This window comes from Coregonus clupeaformis, chromosome 10 (assembly GCF_020615455.1).
Source record: "Coregonus clupeaformis isolate EN_2021a chromosome 10, ASM2061545v1, whole genome shotgun sequence".
Taxonomy (NCBI): domain Eukaryota; kingdom Metazoa; phylum Chordata; class Actinopteri; order Salmoniformes; family Salmonidae; genus Coregonus; species Coregonus clupeaformis.
In genome coordinates, this window is record NC_059201.1 from 44,420,654 (window position 1) to 44,443,537 (window position 22,884).

General features: G+C 44.1%; 1 protein-coding gene across 3 annotated transcripts in view; it reads right to left on the reverse strand.

Annotated features, from left to right (window-relative positions):
• Positions 1 to 591: 591 nt before the first annotated feature.
• LOC121575056 (SLIT-ROBO Rho GTPase-activating protein 3) overlaps positions 592 to 22,884 on the reverse strand; it is an 87,830-nt gene continuing 65,537 nt past the window's right edge. Inside the window, exons 12-21 of one of the 3 annotated variants that reach the window (XM_041887864.2) lie at positions 17,614 to 17,644; positions 16,232 to 16,292; positions 15,818 to 15,895; positions 12,627 to 12,761; positions 12,286 to 12,391; positions 11,753 to 11,980; positions 11,253 to 11,507; positions 6,994 to 7,167; positions 6,419 to 6,734; positions 592 to 1,754 (exon numbers count right to left, since the gene is read on the reverse strand). In XM_041887864.2, coding sequence (XP_041743798.1) covers positions 1,269 to 1,754; positions 6,419 to 6,734; positions 6,994 to 7,167; positions 11,253 to 11,507; positions 11,753 to 11,980; positions 12,286 to 12,391; positions 12,627 to 12,761; positions 15,818 to 15,895; positions 16,232 to 16,292; positions 17,614 to 17,644 — 1,870 coding nt within the window. In that variant the 3' untranslated portion in view covers positions 592 to 1,268. Of the gene's footprint in view, positions 1,755 to 6,418; positions 6,735 to 6,993; positions 7,168 to 11,252; positions 11,508 to 11,752; positions 11,981 to 12,285; positions 12,392 to 12,626; positions 12,762 to 15,817; positions 15,896 to 16,231; positions 16,293 to 17,613; positions 17,645 to 18,608; positions 18,718 to 22,884 lie in introns of those variants that run through there. The other 2 variants (XM_041887863.2, XM_041887865.1) reach the window with 2 other exon arrangements.

Consider the following 22,884-nt stretch of genomic DNA (forward strand, 5'->3'; position numbering starts at 1 on the left):
CTGTGGGGATGTTTTTCAGCGGCAGGGACTGGGAGACTAGTCAGGATCGAAGCAAAGATGAATGGAGCAAAGTACAGAGAGATCCTTGATGAAAACCTGCTCCAGAACGCTCAGGACCTCAGACTGGGGCGAAGGTTCACCTTCCAACAGGACAACGACCCTAAGCACACAGCCAAGACAACGCAGGAGTTGCTTCGGGACAAGTCTCTGAATGTCCTTGAGCGGCCCAGCCAGAGCCCGGACTTGAACCCAGTCAAACATCTCTGGAGAGACCTGAAAATAGCTGTGCAGCAACGCTCCCCATCCAACATGACAGAGCTTGAGAGGATCTGCAGAGAAGAATGGGAGAAACTCCCCAAATACAGATGTGCCAAGCTTGTAGCGTCATAGCCAAGAAGACTCAATGCTGTAATCGCTGCCAAAGGTGCTTCAACAAAGTACTGAGTAAAGGGTCTGAATACTTATGTAAATGTTATATTACTGTTTTTCAATTTGAATAAATTAGCAAAAAATTATAACCTGTTTTTGCTTTGTCATTATGGGGTATTGTGTGTAGAATGATGAGGAGGAAAAAACTATTTAATCAATTTTAGAATAAGGCTGTAATGTAACAAAATGTGGAAAAGGCCAAGGGGTCTGAATACTTTCCCGAAGGCACTGTATCTCTATGGCTAGAACAGTAAACAAAGAGTTATCCAGCGCATCCCTTTGATCAGGTTTGTTCTGTGGCAGTTATGTGCCACATGGGGAGAGTAGGAACATCCTATATAATGATTATCATAGTAGGGTTCATGTTTCTTCTGAGTGATTCATAATCTTCACCGACAAGCACACAGTCAATACTGGTGGATGTTCAGCTGTCAATAAACCATTTAATCAGCCCTCATTCTACATGTTGAATCCAACCACCTACTAGTTAGTGGTCGATATTGTTCACACAGAGACAAGGACTCTGATGTTAATAAGTCAGTCAGGTGCCGGTTTGGAGAAAAGTTAGTCTCAGACCGTTTCTTTACAGATATCCACACATTATAATATCGGGATGGACGAACAAGGAGTTACGGAATATAGATATGCCTTCAGTAGCAGGATTTTCAGAAACACGAACCCCCCTAAAACATTTTGCCAGTTATTTTACAGGCTCTTCATTTTAGCCTTCTAGGACACCCATGTGTGGATGCGCAGCGTCCTATATAGGGAAGCCTGCTCAGTCAGTTCTTACTATAGTTCCTGGGCTGTCTGTGACTGCTGCAGCCTGCTCAGCCAGGCTACATGTTACCCTGTTTGTCTGAGGACGAGGAGGAAGTGGAGGGGGACGGGGATGGTGCCTTGGGGAACACCCTGTCTGTGGGGGTGATAGAGGCTGGACTACCCATGCCTGAGGAGCTGGAACTACTGGACCGGTGCTGCCCATGTCCCGGGTGAATGGGGGCAGGCCGGAGGGGTCTGACCGGTGGCGGCCTCAGGGGGGCGATGGGCCTCCGTGCAGTCGGTTTGAAGGTGCTCATTGTCTCGGCGGACGAGGAACAGCTGCTACGGCGTAGGGCAGCGTCAGGGTCCCGGATGGCCATGGTGTTAGTGTGGAGGGGGCTGCCGCAGGCCTCAGAGGGGGGTCCGGACCCACCGGAGGAGGGGTGCTGCTGCTTCAGGGGCTCCAAGGTGTCCAGGACCACATCGGGAGCGTGCTTGGCCACGTTCTGACGCTCCAGCTCACGCAGCTCGTGCAGGGCGGTGTTCATGGTCTTCTCTATGTCCTGTAACACATACACAGTTTCACTAAATACTGACATGAATCCTGTGTCTTATGTCCTGCAACATCTTGGCTGTCCATCGTAGTCGATGATGACAATACTCTCTTACACACGCACACAGAGTATTAGACACCATTCTATCAAAATAAAAAAGAATGGCCCATTCAGACATCTGCTCTGACGTATTGTTCATTCTCAAACAAAACATTGACATACCAACTCTTCAGAATAAACACCAAACAGTTTTCTTGTTGAAAGCAGAGACAAATGGACAAATGAACACTTCACAAACAGTTCCAATATTCTCTCTCTAATGAAGCACACAAAGGGAGCAATACATCATAATGTCGCCGGAGAAGATGGCTGCCGTTTTACAGCCCTCTAACCAATTGTACTATTATGTGTGTTTTTCCGCGTTATTTGTAATTTATTTTGTACATAATGTTTCTGCCATCGTCTCTTATAACCAAAAAGAGCTTCTGGATATCAGGACAGCGATTACTCACCTCGTATTGGACAAAGATTTTTTCTTCAACGAGGCGGCCGCGAAGGATATCCTACAGACACCCGACAAGGCACAAATCCCCGTCATTCGCATGAGGAAGAGACGTAGGTCGGGGTGCCTTGTAAGGATCCGACGGCGAGCGAGTAAACTGCCGCTCCCATCAATCCTATTAGCCAATCTTCAATCATTTGAGAATAAATTGGATGACCTAAGATTACGGTTATCCTACCAACGGGACATTAAAAACTGTAATATCTTATGTTTCACCGAGTCGTGGCTGAACGACGACATGGACAACATACAGCTAGCGGGCTATACGCTACATCGGCAGGATAGAACGGCTGACTCCGGTAAGACAAGGGGTGGCGGTCTGTGTATATTTGTAAACAACAGCTGGTGCACAAAATCTAAGGAAGTCTTGAGGTTTTGCTCGCCTGAGGTAGAGTATTTTATGAGAAGCTGTAGACCACACTACTTTACCAAGAGAGTTTTCATCTATATTTTTCATAGCTGTCTATTTACCACCACAAACCAATGCTGGCATTAAAGATTGCACTGAATGAGCTGTATAAGGCCATAAGTCAACAGGAAAACGCTCATCCAGAGGCAGCACTCCTAGTGGCCGGGGACTTTAATGCAGGGAAACTTAAATCCGTTCTACCTAATTTACATGTACATTTACATTTTAGTCATTTAGCAGACGCTCTTATCCAGAGCGACTTACAGTTAGTGAGTTTATTTTTATTTTTTCATACTGGAATCGAACCCACAACCCTGGCGTTGCAAACGCCATGCTCTACCAACTGAGCTACATCCCTGCCGGCCATTCCCTCCCCTACCCTGGGCCAATTGTGCGCCGCCCCATGGGTCTCCTGGTCGCGGCCGGCTACGACAGAGCCTGGATTCGAACCAGGATCTCTAGTGGCACAGCTGGCACTGCGATGCAGTGCCTTAGACCACTGCGCCACTCGGGAGACAGCATGTTAAATGTGCAACCAGAGAAAAAAAATTTAAAAATCTAGACCACCTTTACTCCACACAAAGCTCTCCCTCGCCCTCCATTTGGCAAATCTGACCATAACTCTATCCTCCTGATTCCTGCTTATAAGCAAAAACTAAAGCAGGAAGCACCAGTGACTCGGTTAATAAAAAAGTGGTCAGATGACGCAGATGCTAAGCTACAGGACTGTTTTGCTAGCACAGACTGGAACATGTTCCGGGATTCTTCAGATAGCATTGAGGAGTACACCACATCAGTCACTGGCTTCATCAATAAGTGTATCAATGATGTCGTCCCCACAGTGACTGTACGTACATACCCCAACCAGAAGCCATGGATTACAGGAAACATCCGCACTGAGCTAAAGGATAGAGCTGCCGCTTTCAAGGAGCGGGACTCTAGCCCGGACGCTTATAAGAAATCCCGCTATGCCCTCAGACGAACCATCAAACAGGCAAAGAGTCAATACAGGACTAAGATTGAATCGTACTACACCGGCTCTGATGCTCGTCGGATGTGGCAGGGCTTGAAAACTATTACAGACTACAAAGGGAAGCACAGCCGCGAGCTGCCCAGTGACACAAGACTTCCAGACGAGCTAAACCACTTCTATGCTCGCTTCGAGGCAAGCAACACTAAAGCATGCATGAGAGCACCAGCTGTTCCGGATGACTATGTGATCACGCTCTCCGTAGCCGATGTGAGTAAGACTTTTAAGCAGGTCAACATTCACAAGGCCGCAGGGCCAGACGTATTACCAGGACGAGTACTCCGAGCATGTGCTGACCAACTGGCAAGTGTCTTCACTGACATTTTCAACATGTCCCTGACTGAGTCTGTAATACCAACATGTTTCAAGCAGACCACCATAGTCCCCGTGCCCAAGGACTCTAAGATAACCTGCCTAAATGATTACCGACCCGTAGCACTGACGTCTGTAGCCATGAAGTGCTTTGAAAGGCTGGTCATGGCTCACATCAACACCATTATCCCAGAGACCCTAGACCCACTCCAATTTGCATACCGCCCCAACAGATCCACAGATGATGCAGTCTCTACTGCACTCCACACTGCCCTTTCCCACCTGGACAAGAGGAACACCTACGTGAGAATGCTATTAATTGACTACAGATCAGCATTCAACACCATATTGCCCTCAAAGCTCATCACTAAGCTAAGGATCCTGGGACTAAACACCTCCCTCTGCAAGTGGATCCTGGACTTCCTGACGGGCCACCCCCAGGTGGTAAGGGTAGGTAACAACACATCTGCCACACTGATCCTCAACACAGGGGCCCCTCAGGGGTGCGTGCTCAGTCCCCTCCTGTACTCCCTGTTCACCCATGACTGCATGGCCAGGCACGACTCCAACACCATCATTAAGTTTGCTGACGACACAACAGTGGTAGGCCTGATCACCGACAACGATGAGACAGCCTATAGGGAGAAGGTCAGAGACCTGGCCGTGTGGTGCCAGGATAACAACCTCTCCCTCAACGTGACCAAGACAAAGGAGGTGATTGTGGACTACAGGAAAAAAAAGAGGACTGAGCAGGCCCCCATTCTCATCGACGGGGCTGTAGTGGAACAGGTTGTGAGCTTCAAGTTCCTTGGTGTCCACATCACCAACGAACTATCATGGTCCAAACACACCAAGACAGTCGTGAAGAGGGCACGACAAAGCCTATTCCCCCTCAGGAGACTGAAAACATTTGGCATGGGTCCTCAGATCCTCAAAAAATTCTACAGCTGCACCATCGAGAGCATCCTGACTGGTTGCATCACCGCCTGGTATGGCAACTGCTTGGCCTCCGACCGCAAGGCACTACAGAGGGTAGTGCGTACAGCCCAGTACATCACTGGGGCCAAGCTTCCTGCCATCCAGGACCTCTATACCAGGCGGTGTCAGAGGAAGGCCCTCAAAATTGTCAAAGACTCCAGCCACCCTAGTCATAGACTGTTCTCTTTGCTACCGCACGGCAAGCGGTACCAGAGTAATAATATAATAATAATATGCCATTTAGCAGACGCTTTTATCCAAAGCGACTTACAGTCATGTGTGCATACTTTTTACGTATGGGTGGTCCCGGGGATCGAACCCACTACCCTGGCGTTACAAGCGCCATGCTCTACCAATTGAGCTACAGAGTGCCAAGTCTAGGTCCAAAAGACTTCTCAACAGCTTCTACCCCAAGCCATAAGACTCCTGAACAGCTAATCATGGCTACCCTGACTATTTGCACTGCCCCCCCCCACCCCATATTTGTACGCTGCTGCTACTCTGTTAATTATTTATGCATAGTCACTTTAACTCTACCCACATGTACATATTACTTAAACTACCTCAACTAGCCGGTGCCCCCGCACATTGACTCTGCACCGGTACCCCCCTGTATATATAGCCTCCCTACTGTTATTTTATTTTACTTCTGCTTTTTTTCTCAACACTTTTTTGTTGTTTTATTCTACTTTTTTATTAAAAATAAATGCACTGTTGGTTAAGGGCTGTAAGTATGCATTTCACAGTAATGTCTGCACCTGTTGTATTCCGCGCATGTGGCCAATAAAATTTTATTTTATTTTATTTAAATGTGGAGCTAGCAGCAGCTAACAGACTGTGAACAGTAATTAGGAAATGAGAAACAGGGGTCATAGAATGGGCCTCTCTCTCAGATGTCCTTCCTACTGCTGCCTTTGTTCCTCTGTGTCCTGCCTGGGATCAATTGAATGTACTGGACACATTTTTTTTCTCTCTCTCACACACACAGACACACACACACACACGCACGCACGAGAATATCCTCATTAGTTTTCCACTGAACAACTCTAAACCTGGCTGCACTGGCAGGAAATAGGTCAAGAACAGCCCCTATGTATTATGAATAATAAGGGCCGTTTGGTCTTGTCTGACTTCACCCACTGAATCAATTGCTTTTAGCCAGCTATAGTTGTATTTCATAATTGTCAAGTCTTTATTGCAGTGATTTGAGTCTCACTTCTGCATACCCGTGATAAAGGCTCTTTAGCCAAAACTTTGGTTAAATAACTCCACAAGCAAGGAGCAACTTTATTTTTTCAATAGGTTAGTTTATCGTCCGTTAGTCAGCGCCTCACCTTTTGGCTGTTATGAGTTCTTTATTGCTTTACTTCATAGACTCTCACCTCTGCCAGGGCCTCGGCCTCCAGTGATTTGTGGTCACCAAGGCTACCATGGCGGGTGGAGCCGGGGGATGCTCTGAGGACGGGGCCATCGGGGAAGCACTTCCTGTCTGGGTGGTTGATACTTCCTGCGCTGCCGAACGTGCCGAGATGGCGTTTCTCTGGACTGTCCATGTGGCCCCTGCTGACGGCCATCTTGTGAGGGCTGCAGGGGCGAGGTATGACCCTAGGGGGCATGTCCATACCTCTGGTGGGGCTGTGGGTGTCGGCTGTGCTCCTGCGGTGAGGGATAGCAGCACCATCTGAACGAACCCTCACCCTGTTGAGCCACAACACAGAGCAGACAGACTGTCAGGACAGCATCATAGCAACGACAGGACTGGACAGGGTGTAAGCATGGTGCAGATATAAAATATAGCTCATTCAATACAACTACACTAAATGAACCATTATTATGTTGACTCCTCATGGAGGGAAAACATCTCATCCTGCATGTGTCTAGAAAACCTGCATTAACCTGCATTTCTTCTGTGAACTGTGAGCATGAATCAACCAAGCCAAATTGAATGTGTAGCTACCTTCCCAAAGCAGCTCCATAGCGGTGTTCAGGGGTATGCTGTGTGTGTTCGCAGGGGGAGCTGCGGTCATGGTCATGGTTCCTTGATGAGGTCCTGTCTCTGTCCTCCTGGTGGGGTCCACTACTGGCTTCACTCTCAGCCTTCCCACTCAGACTGTCTGAGAATGCATCGTCCCTGAGGTAACAGAGAGACAGAGAGGAAGACAGGAGGTTTACTCATCAGTTCTTTGTATGCTGGCAAGTGCAACAAACAATTACACCAATTTAATTTTGCGAGTCACTGCAAATTATCAGGACTTTGCCGGATACCCTTACACCAAAGACTATCCTAAACTATCACCTCAACAAACACAATAACAGGTCCTTCAGAATCATAATCTAACTCATAATGAAATGTCAATGTCATCTGCTGACTTCAAGGCATCATTAACAAGCACAACACCCATTCCCTGGTTACCCTGGGCCCCCTTATGATGTGAATCAATAGGCCTGAGGATCAGCTGGAGATGAGTGTGTATGCATCTCAAATGGCATCCTATTCCTTTTATAGTGCACTACTTTTGACTAGGGCTCTGAACAAAAGTAGTGCACTATAAAGGCAATAGGTTGCCATTTGGGACACATCCTGTTTCTTCTCCCTAATTAGGGTTTAATCATGCCGTCTCACGGTGATGGATGGTGATTGGCTGTCGGGCAGAATTCTGGAAGGATAAATGACCAGTTACAGAGTGACCTTAACGTTCCGTCTTTGTCATGAGTAGGTGTTGCCTCCGGAGACTGAGGAGAGGAGAGGCTCTTATACTTATTATAAAAACAAAAAACTATGTTTTAAGTGAGAAGTAGGCATTGGTCTGAAGCCGAAAAATAAATGAAATTCACATGAGCACCACAATGCTTACTCCACCCATGCTCTACCAAGGTTTTCCAGCAGACATTTTTGACATACTACAGTAGCTATGTTGGTATATTCTACTTCAAACAATGTGTATGCAGGTTGCTTAGAATTCAAACCTTCTCAAACAGCCTAATTCATACTCTACGAGGAGGTGCTCCCACAATAATGTGATTTGTTCCGCATACAAGTTAACGTATTGGATTCTTCAAACACCACACCAATCCCATTCCACTACCTTTTCAAGCTTTTTGTATTATTATATGAAAACAAGCTTTGCTTTTATACTTACAAGACCATCATGCGAGATTGAGCGAGCTGTTTTGTCTTGTAGTAATGTGGTGCCTGTCTGTATTTCCTTAAAACCTTTTTTATCTAGCAATACATGTCAGTAGGTGCCCAACATAACACCAGGTGGTGTGTTGGACACAGTCACTCATATATAGAGGTCTATAGAGCCTGTCTGCATTCCTGATTTCTGTAACCGTTATCTTACCTGTGTAATATTGACATAAACTCAGAAACACTTGTTTTGCAAACATGGTGGTTTTCTCAATTGCTGTGCTGATCAATGGGCAGTTTATTACCTCAGTCAAATGAATATGTAGCTCAAAGTTGTGTGTATTTGTATTTATTTATTTTTGCAATAAAGATGGTGATGCTACAATACATATTTACAATAGGCCTATATCAAAAAATACATACAGCCTAATGATATATATACACATTATTTTAATAGCAGGACACTGTAAAGTCCATTATGCCACTGAAGAGTATGAATTAGGCTGTTTGAGAAGGTTTGAATCTGAAGCAACCTGCATACACAATGTTTGAAGTACAATAGACCAACATAGCTGTTGTAGGTCAAAGCTGTGTGCTGGAAGATAACAATAACATGCCATTTTTATTTAGCAGACGCTTTTATCCAAAGCGACTTACAGTCATGTGTGCATACGTTTTTACGTATGGGTGGTCCCGGGGATCGAACTCACTACCCTGGCGTTACAAGCGCCATGCTCTACCAATTGAGCTACAGAGGAAAACCTTGGTAGAGCCTAGGTGGAGTAGACCAATGCCTACTACTCACTTAAAACATATTTTTTTGTTTTGAATTTCCATGGTTTTTACACTGGGAGGTGATTACGCAACATTATTGTACAACATTAATATACAGCATAACACAGCAATACAAGTAAAAATACACTATAATGACAAATAGCAACAAAAATAATGTCGTTATTAGTATTTATTTAATATTAATAGCTGATTTTCCAGAGGAAAGTGAAAAACCAGAAACCAATTTAAGCCAATATGGACTAAACTCGAAAAAATTATCCCTGATCTCTTTTAAAAAGACAATCGAGCAAGCTCCTGGAAAATACACAAATAATCAAAATGTAGCCTACCCATTAACTATTTACATACATTATTGACTGTCACATTAGGTGGCTCGGAGAGCAAGGCATGAAGTGACACAAACTGCTCAGTGTTTGTGCCTGTGCTACTTCTCCCCCTGACATCCTAGTCATCCACCTCGGTGAAAACGACTTGGGATACACCAATGGGACAACACTGATGCGGCCTGCAAGACGGAGAAGGGTGCAATTTCGGCCTGCAATTTGGGGCCTTCCTGCATGTGGGAATTCCTAGGACTCCGGTACACAGGCAGGAGCGCTCTAGTACAGTAGGTGGCGGTAATGCACTATAACGTTGGAGGCCAACCGCCAATAAACCCCACAGAAGCAGAGGAGGGGGCGACAACGCCGGTAGCTAGCTAGCTAGACAGTGTCCTTCTCCCCTGCCTGCGAAGTACACTGGGTGCTAGCTAGGTAGCTAACTAGGACTCCGGTACACAGCAGGCGGGATAGGTAGCTAGCTCGCACACCGGTAGACAGTGTACTTTGCCCCCACCTGTCAGGCACAGTTTTCCCGCAGTTCTGTTAACGGCGAAAGGTGTTTGGCAGGCGGGAGCGAAGGACACTGTGTGCTAGCTAGAGGAGTCCGTACACAGCAGGCGGGAGGCAGTGGTGACACCGGTAGCTAGCTAGGACACCGGTAGACAGTGTCCTTCGCCACCGAAAAACTCCGATACTTTTATTTCCCTTTTCTTTTGACCCACATTTTAATCGCAGAGACAATCAGGGGAAATCCAGAATATCAAAAGTGTCACACAAGCATGAAGATTGCGTGCTCGAGGGGGTTATGCAATGGGATGCCCGAATTGCAGGTCGCAACCACAAATTATTGGCAAGACGCGTGCAGTAGTACACACACACACCTCAGTCCATTGCCAGTCAACAATGCTCTTTTAAGAGACAACTAATAATTGAAAATAAAGCACGCACCGTGCGTGCGTGCGTGTGCAGGCTGGTGTGTGTGTGTGTGTCGGGACTGGTTTGTCAAAACTACATGAAAGAAAATAGTCAAAATGTCCTTCCATAGCATAATATAGCTAGCTTCCTTTGCTTGTAGCTTGTCTCTCATCTGACTGGTGTTAGATAGCTACTAGCGCTGTTGCTGCGCAACCCAAGTGCTTTGGTCCGATTTTAGAACTGAAATTCGGCTGAAAATATGTTAGCATTGTCAGAAATGCTACAAAAAGGTAGCAAATCGTTGGTTTTTAATGGACAGAAATTAGCGATAAATTATAAATATAATAAAAACGGTTGCCCCTACAAACCTATTCAGTCCAAAAGGTGACAAGTCTTATGGTCACTTTATGGACGCTGTAGTCTCGTTCATATCCAACACCTAGATATTGAGCTAGGTCGGGGCAAGAAATGTCTCTTTTTTTCCTAATGCTAACGACCCTGTTAAAAATCCGGTAAGTGGTTCCCGGAAACGGCCAGATGGCTCATGTCCAGAGGCGGGGAGTGTGTTGTGTACCTTCAATCAAGATGATTTGCAAATTTTCATATTGGCTTAGATATGATGGTAGGAAGATAGGGAGAATTTACCATTGAGCTTCAACCAATGCATATACTATTGCGGGGACTAATTGGGGATTTATTTGCTTTGAAGTGCTTGGTGCTTATAAATGCCAACTGCATCATTGATACAATAACAGACTGTCTGGTGCATACTGTATGCCAACTGCTGCATTGATACAGTAACAGACTAATGCCCTTTGGGCACAGTTAATCTGTTAACTGTTATTGACCAAATACAGCTGGTGGATGGGACAGTGCACATGGACTAACATAACCTGGAGGACCACAGTGTCCTTGTGCAGAGTCTGTCTCTAGTCTACTCAGAAATACAATATACATTTTTATCCTAAACAGAGCCATGTAGCATTTGAGTAGTTGGTAGCATTCGAGCAGTTACATAGAAATGTGACATATATGAAGTGCTCATTCTGTACATACATGTCCTGCACCACGATGTACTGATGTGGGATGAGTCCATCCACTCCGTTGTGTCGTCCCTCCCACCAGTCATCAGAGGCTCTCAGGTACAACAGCAGGGATGCACCCTTCTTAAAGGACAGCTCTCTGGGAGTACGCCCCACGTAGTCAAACTTAGCGATGGCCTCGATCTGCTCCAGTTCGTCGTCACTGGTGGGAGGTCCTGTACCGTTGTCCACTTCATCAATGGCACCTGGCTCACTATGGGGACTGTCACTGAATGGTGTGGGAGAGAGATAGAGAAAAAATGTATACATTCATTTATTGATTCATAGATGTAGATAAGGATAAAGAACGACACAGTGTAGTGCTTTGGGATAAACTACATCAACAAGAGGGTAAAGTCATTTGAAACACAGAACTGGATGCAGTGTCCTAACCCCCTTCTCTCCATTGGTTATTCTCCATCCTCTCTCCCATCCAATCAGAACCAAGGCAAAGTATAATATGACATCACTAACCAGTACTCCTCTCCTCCAGCCATGCACTTCTCATAGACCGGTCCGTCCAGCTCACAATGACTCGGGAAGATGACCTCGTTGTGGATGATGATGGTCTTGATGACCTCATTAACGTGCGTCTGGCAGGCCACAGGATCATGGTCATCAGGTATGGGCATCAGAGTCGGGCCGAAGCAGGTAGCCAGGTTGTAGGGATCCATCATGTTCTCATCACTGTACTGGGATAGACTGGAGAGAAACAATTGGGAATTAACAACAACAAAAAAGTTTCCATAATACAGTATGGATATACTTATTAGGTTTGTTCATAAACACATATGTTTTTATAATGTAGAACCAATGACTCAACATTCTTTATACGTTTTGTCTTTTCCTCATTAATGAGGAGGACTACCATCCTCTTCCTCCCTGGATGAGCCACCTCTGAACACCATCTTTCCTATTGGATTTCTCAATAAACACATAACATTATTATGGTGTTATTACGACTTACTGTTTGATATATAGACTTAGTGATTGATATATGGACTTACTGGTTGAGGAATGCAAACAGGTATCTCATGACGATGATGACAGGGCGAGAAAGAGTTACAACGATCTGCTGAAGGTGATGAGCTCTCTCTGCACCAGAGTCTAGTTCTGAGAGAGACAGGGAGAGGGGTGGGAAGAGAGAGAGGGGGGAGATATACAGTTGTATTGTATCACTCTATCTACTTTACTATAGTAAACATATTTATTATAGCATTCCAAACAATTATTAATCAATTACTATCTAAATCCTGCATCTGCCCCAGTGGAGTACAGTAGTCCAGTCCTTACTGATGGTTGCTATGAGGTCATTGTACATTAGCAGTACAGTAGTAGTAGTACTTACTGATGGTAGACATGAGGTCGAGGAAGCGTTCTTTGGGGAACAGTGGGGTCTCCAGCCCCCTGAAGTACAGCTTCAGAACACCTGCCACCGCCATGATGTCATGGTCACTCTGGTCGTCCACCAATGGGTCCTCACCTAGGGGCATCACATGATACGAGTCACACAAGCTGTCAACCATCCAGTCACACTACTGTAAGCTTGCTGGATATTCAACTGTGAATGTTGAATCTATATAACCCAAGTCATGCTTGTGTGAAAAGTAAATCTGCTTTGTAAACTGAATGTTTTGTTAAAGAAACGCATTAAGCTTGTAAAAACACAGTCAGCCGCAGGGGCGGCCTGTTCAATAGGGCGATATGGGCGACGCACTGCCAAACGGGAAAAGGAAGGGATTTTTTTTCTAATCAATTATATCACGGCAACAGTAGTTATCAGTGTTGTAATCTATACGTCTGATCTGCCACAGTGCCACACTGCCACTAAATGTCGAATCAGGCTAAAGTCGTGCTTCAAATGGCTCCCCCCCCCTTTTGGGGCGATTTCAGTCAGGTTGAAAATCGCCCAGAAGTCTGTAATAGACTCCCATGTAAAATCTATTTTTTTCAAATTTCAGAGCCTTCAATACAATCTCAATGGGTGTCTGTGGGCTTGCACTTATGCGCTTTCGTCATACGTTACGTAACCATGAACGTAACTGAGAAAAGAGTGGATTGTTTGAAAGAAGTTCCTTTTTGTCGGCGAACAAATGGAGATAAATTGGCAACGAAACAATTAGGACCTCCCAGACCAAATTTAATAATTCAACAGGTTTCTACTAAAGGCGGAAAGTCCTACACCCGAGGATTTTCCAAAAATTGGTACGAACGAAAAAAGACATTGCCACTCACTCAACTGGATGACGAGGGATACAGGCTAGCTGTCCGCCGCCACAATGATGAGGTTAGTGTTGATAATCACAAGTTTACTGGATGTGGATATGGTGTAATAAAGGCAGTTTATTCAGAGGTAAATATATCTGGAATCGCGTTCACGGACCCGTTCATCAAACTCTTAGGGAGCTATAAATTAAGCCCCATTACTTACCATATCAGATAAGAGAAATTGCTGCAGCTACATATATTTTACATCCTGGCCCTACATAGTTCACTATTTGCATCACTTACCAAAATATTACATGTGGTCATATATGCTTGGAAAGTGGAGATGCCATAGAACGTCAAAAAAGTAAACATTGCTGGAGACACATTGCCGTTTTGGAGAAGACATCGCGTTTGCTAGCGAAGAGATTTGTTGTGGCAAATGAACTTGGGCTGGGAATTGCCAGGAACCTCACGATAAGATATATGCATCAGCATTGCGAGTCTCATGATTCTATACGTATTGCGATTCGATACTGTGATTTTATTGCGCACCATATGTCTGTTGCAGAGGGATCAGAAAGCCATGAGAACGAGTTTTGATCAGTCATGGAAATAAAAGTGCTGAAAACAAATTTGCTCCCAATGTGAAAAGATTGAGAACAAGCTATGAAGGAACAATAATGGTGTTTTGGTGCAGGTACAGCCAACTAGCGCTAAAATATTGCGATATTGTCAATACAGTATATCGTAAAGTATCACTATGTAACTCGATTTCTTTCACCCCAATCCCTCAAATTAACGGTAAATAACTGAATTGTTTGCCCCACATTTAGCTAAGATGATTAGCTAGCCAGCTAAAATGTTTTATTTAGTTAGCAGTCGCATCTACAATAGTTTACTGTCAATAACATGTCTCCAAAAATGACGTGGTGTCTCCAATTGTGTTGACATTTTACAATTGCAATGCGCATCCATGAGTATCCACTTTCTGTAGCTCAGCTGGTAGAGCATGGTGCTTGTAACGCCAAGGTAGTGGGTTCGATCCCCGGGACCACCCATACACAAAAATGTATGCACGCATGACTGTAAGTCGCTTTGGATAAAAGCGTCTGCTAAATGGCATATTATTATTATTATTATTATTATTATTATTATTATCTGAAGAGAGCCCCGAAACATTGTGTGCAGACATTTTATGCAATAAATGAAGTAGGTTCAATCTAGTAGTTCTGATCTTCTGATTGGTCCTGATGAGTTGGGCGAGGTCCCCTGCAGGCTACTGTCACTGTTGCATTGGCTCTGAGTCGGGTTCTCTGTCTTCAAATGTTCAGCCTAAGAGAGGGATTTTTTGTGTGTGTGTGTGTGTGTGTGTTTAACAGTGATGATGTGTGTGTGTGTGTGTGTGTTTAACAGTGATGATGTGTGTGTGTGTGTGTTTGTGTGTGTGTGTGTCCTCAGAGCAAGAACTCGTGAGTTGGAAGAACTGAGAGGCCTATGGCGTGGGTGTTGTCCTTGGCCACCTGCTGACAAGGCTGACAAGATAGGACCCTTTTGTCCATTGTTATTGGATAGGAACAGAACTTATAACCAGCTCCTGACCTAAATAGATCTTAGCACAACATTTTACTCAACATATCATATTCCATATTCACTATAACAAATATATTTACTACGACATTAGCAAGAACCGCCACATCCTCAGCCGGCTAATCCAGTGTGTGAAGTTTTGCGGAGTGTTTGAGTTAGCTTTGCGAGGCAAAGATGAAACTGAGGGCTCCACCAACCCTGGTAAGCCAACACTTTTGAGATCAGTCAATAAATGCTTCTGGTATTGACTTATATGCTGCCCCTGTCTTCATGTTGTTGCTGGACATATCTTTTTTTAAATGTGTGTAGGTCACCTAAATCATCAGAAAAATTGCCCCTCCTGAGAATTTTTTCAGGAGCCGCCACTGGTCAGCCGTCATGTAATACAATATAACACCTCATTAACTAGTCTGTAGGAAAAAGTCTCAGCTTTCTCTATAGATAGATATTAGATGGTCAATGACAAACATTAGCTAGCCGACAAAAATAACAAAGATATATTTGTAAAGGTGTCAGTATGGTATTTTCGCCGAACTAGCATTTCTGTTAAGAATGTGGTAGCTACTGCTGCTGTACATCTAAAATAGCTTTTCATGTCAGTTACAGGGTCATTCATGGCATGTGTGCTCTCTATGTATCCATCTGCACTTTACAGTCCTAGAGGGAGGGTCTGTGGCATTCTGAGGCAGACCAAACGCAATTAAAAAACGATCAGGCAGGATATGGGGCTTCGCTCGGACCGACCTCTCTCAAATGAATTTTTTATATCGTTGACTTCGACCTGGGAGCCAGGAATCCTGAATATGCCCTGCTGCTGAAGGCCTGTTGGAGAAACCCAAGTCAGCATTTAGATGGAAACAAATCTGGCAACACACACACACAGACACACATAGACAGAGACACAAAGACAGAGACACGCACACAAACACACAACTAAACTCAAACGTTGATATTCACAAGAAGAGTGTAGTAGGTCCACAGCCCAAACAGCCATTAGTAACATAATCTCTGTCTGTCCACTACATGCTAGTTTCCATATTCAAAATTCCAAGATGAGAAACTACATCACAGAGATCCAAAATTGAGGTTTTACTATAGTATATTCAACTCTATGGACTGCATACAGTATCTATCAATTCATTAATGTGTTATTCTTACCATATAGATTAATGTAGCGGACACAGCTCTCAACCACCACTGGTATTGCCTGCCCAGAGTCCTAACAGAGAGGCAGAGAGAGGTGTAGAGAGAGAGGTAAGGTGACTCTCTAAGGTGACTCTCCACAGGTTATGAGCGTGAACACAGCACATGAATAAATTCATTATCTGATTATGCACAGAGAATGAATAATGTACAATGAGTGTACAAAACATTAAGAACACCTTCCCCCTTCTACCCTCAGAACAGGCTTAATTCGTCAGGACAAGGGTAGGTTGTGTCAAGTTGGCTGGATACGGGAAACTGTTGAGCTTGAAAAACCCAGCAGCGTTGCAGTTCTTGACACAAACCGGTGCGCCTGGCACCTACAACCATACCCCGTTCAAAGGCACTTAAATATTTTGTCTTGCCCATTCACCCTATGAATGGCACGCATACACAATCCATGTCTCAATTGTCTCATGGCTTAAAAATCTACACCGATTGAAGTGGATTTAACAAGTGACATCAATAAGGGATCATAGCCTTTTTCTGGATTCACCTGGTCAGTCTGTCCTGGAAAGAGCAGGTGTTCTTAATGTTTTGTACACTCAGTGTATAATCACGGAAACTATAAGTACATCAACTGAATAAAAGAGAGATACAATAAGACTATGTGTTCTATTTAATTATGTGTAAAAGGAATCTAACTAATTGCATGAACAATTACCAGGGATAAATACATTATCATATAACTATTGCATACGGTAATTTACATAATTTACATATTAGCTGAAAGACTCAACTGTCTGACTGAACATTCATATATGGTCCGCAGAGGGAATAGGAGATTGTGGTGTTCTTCCCATACTCCCTGTTTCCTCACACGGTTACCACCAGTCATATACATACTATATATTCATATATAAAGTGCCTAGTGAAAGTCTAAACACCCCTTGCAGTCTTCACATTTTGCTGCCTTAAATTTAAAGCTAAAAAGGAATTAAATTAGATGTCCTTTTCTACAGATCTATACAACCTACTCCACACTTTCAAAGTGAAATAAAAAATTCTAGAACATTTTCCTAATGAATAAAAAATCCCTTTTTAGATTTAATTTTAAGGCAGCAAAATGTGAAGTCTGTACAAGGTGTGTGTAGACTTTGACTAGCGACTGTACATTATTCATTGGTTATCACATGACAAAGGACAGAGTGACCAGGCAGGCAGAGAGATGTTGGTTAGTTAGTTTACACATTAAACCCAAATCCATTCCCCCCTAGCCTGATTCTTAGATCTGTTGATGCTGTCTTGCCAACACCTATGGGCATTGACAGACAGCACAAACAGATCTGGTACCAGGCTACTCCTGTATGTCAGAATACTCAGAATACCCAGAATACCTGGCTGCGGGCGCGGGCATTCCGTCTTCCCCTGGAGCAGGCAGAAAACAGTGGCAGAAGCAGGATAAACAGAACAGACGGGAAGAGGCAAGAAAAACCACAACAAGGTTAGAGAAGCACAGGGGAAAAGATAGTGCGTCCAGAGAGAGGAGGTCAGAGGTCAAGCCTGAGAGAAAAGCCCCAGTCTGTGGAGATGGGGCGAGGTAGAGGACGGGGGAGACCCAAGCTTGGGGAGGCCATGTGGGATGAGGGTGGGTGGCTCTGGTGGAGGCTGGGGGGGTTGTAGGATGCTGGGACTGTGGACGACTGGCAGGAGAGGCTCAGTTTTTACAACAAGGTTGACTGGGGCAATTTGATTGATTATGACTGAGAATACATCTGAGGAGACGTTAGAAGGCGAGGCAATAGAACCATGACAGTCTGATACTAACAGCCCCACGGGCCTCCACTGCTGTGGTGTACACACTCTTTCTGTCAGTGTGCTAGTGTTGGATCCTGGCTTACACAGAGGATATATGGCCCTGTGTGTTTATTTTCATAGCCTGACATGCTTAGTGCTGGGCCAACTGGCCCGTCGCCAAAATGTGTCTAACATCTTGAGGTCAGGGTTCAAGTGCTAAAACATGGGCAGGAATGTCAAAAGCAAACCCCACATGACCAGAGTCTGTCTACGTCCGTACTTAAACAACCTTAAAACCCAAGATTTGTAGAATTGAGTACTCTTCTCCAGACCAGAGACAAACACTACCTTTCGCAACTATCAAGTCAATGCACTGTCCAAGAGAGGGGTCTTGTCATTTAGTCCATGTATTTATACAGCCATTGTGCCCTGCACAGGGCATTGAAGGAAGGCAAAGTCAATGAGCTGAGCTGAAGTTTGAGTGAGACAAAAAAGCAGTCAGACAGGACAGAGAGGTAGAACCCCCAGAACTGTTAGTAAAGACAGCTTACACACAGAGAGACCACATAGGGGCCAAATAAGGGGCAGTCAGTACCTTGATGAAGGCCTCCATATTGCCTTTAAAGAGTTTAAGATAAAAAATGGAGCGAGGTCTAGGCTTCCGTATTCTCCCGGGTTTAGGGGGAAGAGTGGGGGGCCTGATGCTGAAGGAGGTTGGAGAAGGAGGGGGAGGGAGGGGGGCAGATATACATTCACTATGATAAAACAATAAGGACTGAAACATGTATTTTATACTGTATAGTCAATGGGATAATGTTTTTCTAGATATATTCAGTGCCATATATAGAGCCGCTATATACACTGAGTGTACAAAACATTAGGAACACCTTCCTAATGTCGAGTTGCACCCCCCACTTTTGCCCTCAGAACAGCCTCAAATCGTCAGGGCATGGACTCTACAAGGTGTCAAAAGCGTTCCACAGGGATGCTGGCCTATGTTGAATCCAATGCTTCCCATAGTTGTGTCAAATTGGCTGGATGTCCTTTTGGTGGTGGACCATTCTTGATCCACATGGGAAACTGTTGAGCTTGAAAAACCCAACAACGTTGCAGTTCTTCACACACTCAAACCGGTGCACCTGGCACCTACTACCATACCCTGTTCAAAGGCACTTAAATATTTTGTCTTGCCCTTTCACCCTCTGAATGGCACACGTACACAATCCATGTCTTAATTGTCTCAAGGATTAAAAATCTTTTTTTTTTTACCTGTCTCCTCCCCTTCATCTACACTGATTGAAGTGGATTTAACAGTTGACATCAATAAGGATCATAGCTTCACCTGGTCAGTCTGTCATGGAAAGAGCTGGTGTTCCTAATGTTTTGTACACTCAGTGTGAGTGTATATATATACACATATATATATACACATACACACATACATACATACATACATACATACATACATATACAGTGAGGGAAAAAAGTATTTGATCCCCTGCTGATTTTGTACGTTTGCCCACTGACAAAGAAATGATCAGTCTATAATTTTAATGGTAGGTTTATTTGAACAGTGAGAGACAGAACAACAACAAAAAAATCCAGAAAAGCGCATGTCAAAAATGTTATAAATTGATTTGCATTTTAAATGAGGGAAATAAGTATTTGCCCCCCTCTCAATCAGAAATATTTCTGGCTCGCAGGTGTCTTTTATACAGGTAACGAGCTGAGATTAGGAGCACACTCTTAAAGGGAGTGCTCCTAATCTCAGCTTGTTACCTGTATAAAAGACACCTGTCCACAGAAGCAATCAATCAATCAGATTCCAAAATCTACACCATGGCCAAGACCAAAGAGCTCTCCAAGGATGTCAGGGACAAGATTGTAGACCTACACAAGGCTGGAATGGGCTACAAGACCATCGCCAAGCAGCTTGGTGAGAAGGTGACAACAGTTGGTACGATTATTCGCAAATGGAAGAAACACAAAATAACTGTCAATCTCCCTCGGCCTGGGGCTCCATGCAAGATCTCACCTCGTGGAGTTGCAATGATCATGAGAACGGTGAGGAATCAGCACAGAACTACACGGGAGGATCTTGTCAATGATCTCAAGGCAGCTGGGACCATAGTCTCCAAGAAAACAATTGGTAACACACTACGCCGTGAAGGACTGAAATCCTGCAGCGCCCGTAAGGTCCCCCTGCTCAAGAAAGCACATATACAGGCCGTCTGAAGTTTGCCAATGAACATCTGAATGATTCAGAGGAGAACTGGGGGAAGTGGGGCGGCAGGTAGCTTAGTGGTTAAGAGCATTGTGCCAATAACCGAAAGGTCGCTGGTTCTAATCCCCAAGCCGACTAGGTGAAAGATCTGTTGATGTGCCCTTGAGCAAGGCACTTAACCCTAATTGCTCCTGTAAGTCGCTCTGGATAAGAGTGTCTGCTAAATGACAAAAAAAAAAAGTGTTGTGGTCAGATGAGATCAAAATCGAGCTCTTTGGCATCAACTCAACTCGCCGTATTTGGAGGAGGAGGAACGCTGCCTATGACCCCAAGAACACCATCCCCACTGCCAAACATGGAGATGGAAACATGCTTTAGGGATGTTTTTCTGCTAAGGGAACAGGACAACTTCACTGCATCAAAGGGACGATGGACGGCGCCATGTACAGTCAAATCTTGGGTGAGAACCTCCTTCCCTCAGCCAGGGCATTGAAAATGGATCGTGAATGGGTAATCCAGCATGACAATGACCCAAAACACACGGCCAAGGCAACAAAGGAGTGGCTCAAGAAGGAGCACATTATGGTCCTGGAGTGGCCTAGCCAGTGTCCAGACCTTAATCCCATAGAAAATCTGTGGAGGGAGCTGATGGATCGAGTTGCCAAACGTCAGCCTCGAAACCTTAATGACTTGGAGAAGATCTGCAAAGAGGAGTGGGACAAAATCCCTCCTGAGATGTGTGCAAACCTGGTGGCCAACTACAAGAAACGTCTGACCTCTGTGATTGCCAACAAGGGTTTTGCCACCAAGTACTAAGTCATGTTTTGCAGAGGGGTCAAATACTTATTTCCCTCATTAAAATGCTAATCAATTTATAACATTTTTGACATGTGTTTTTCTGGATTTTGTTGTTGTTATTCTGTCTCACTGTTCAAATAAACCTACCATTAAAATTATAGACTGATCATGTCTTTGTCAGTGGGCAAACGTACAAAATCAGCAGATTTTTTCCCTCACAGTATATATATATATATATATATATATATATATATATATATATATATATATATATATACACACACACACACACACACACACACACACACACACACACTATCGTTCAAAAGTTTGGGGTCACTTAGAAATGTCCTTGTTTTCCATGAAAACATACATGAAATGAGTTTGAATAGGAAATATAGCAAAATGAATAGGAAATGTAGTCATTGACAAGGTTAGAAATAATGATTTTTAATTGAAATAATAATTGTGTCCTTCAAACTTTGCTTTCATCAAAGAATCCTCCATTTGCAGCAATTACAGCCTTGCAGACCCTTGGCATTCTAGTTGTCAATTCGTTGAGGTAATCTGAAGAGATGTCACCCCATGCTTCCTGAAGCACCTCCCACAAGTTGGATTGGCTTGATGGAAACTTCTTACGTACCATACGGTCAAGCTGCTCTCACAACAGCTCAATAGGGTTGAGATCTGGTGACTGTGCTGGCCACTCCATTATAGACAGAATACCAGCTGACTGCTTCTTCCCTAAATAGTTCTTGCATAGTTTGGAGCTGTGCTTTGGGTCATTGTCCTGTTGTAGGAGGAAATTGGCTCCAATCAAGCGCCGTCACAGGGTATGGCATGACGTTGCAAAATGGAGTGATAGCCTTCCTTCTTCAAGATCCCTTTTACCCTGTACAAATCTCCCACTTTACCACCACCAAAGCATCCCCAGACCATCACATTGCCTCCACCATGCTTGACAGATGGCATCAAGCACTCCTCCAGCATCTTTTTTGATTTGGTCTGCGTCTCACAACTGTTCTTCTTTGTGATCCGAACACCTCAAACTTCGATTTGTCTGTCCATAACACTTTTTTCCAATCTTCCTCTGTCCAGTGTCTGTGTTCTTTTGCCCATCTTAATATTTTCTTTTTATTGGCCAGTCTGAGATATGGCTTTTTCTTTGCAACTCTGCCTAGAAGGTCAGCATCCCGGAGTCGCCTCTTCACTGTTGTCGTTGAGACTGGTGTTTTGCGGGTACTATTTAATGTTTCTCAAACTAGACACTAATGTATTTGTCCTCTTGCTCAGTTGTGCAACGGGGCCTCCCACTCCTCTTTCTATTCTTGTTAGAGCCAGTTTGTGCTATTCTGTGAAGGGCGTAGTACACAGCGTTGTACGAGATCTTCAGTTTCTTGGCAATTTCTCGCATGGAATAGCCTTCATTTCTCAGAACAAGAATATACTGACGCGTTTCAGAAGAAAATTATTTGTTTCTGGCCATTTTGAGCCTGTAATTGAACCCACAATTGCTGATGCTACAGATACTCAACTAGTCTCAAGAAGGCCAGTTTTATTGCTTCTTTAATCAGCACAACAGTTTTCAGCTGTGCTAACATAATTGCAAAATGGTTTTCTAATGATCAATTAGCCTTTTAAAATGATAAACTTGGATTAGCAAACACAACGTGCCATTGGAACACAGGACTGATGGTTGCTGATAATGGGCCTCTGTACGCCTATGTAGATATTCCATTAAAAATCAGCCGTTTCCAGCTAAAATAGCCATTTACAACATTAACAATGTCTACACTGTATTTCTGATCTATGTTATTTTAATGGACAAAAAAATTGCTTTTCTTTCGAA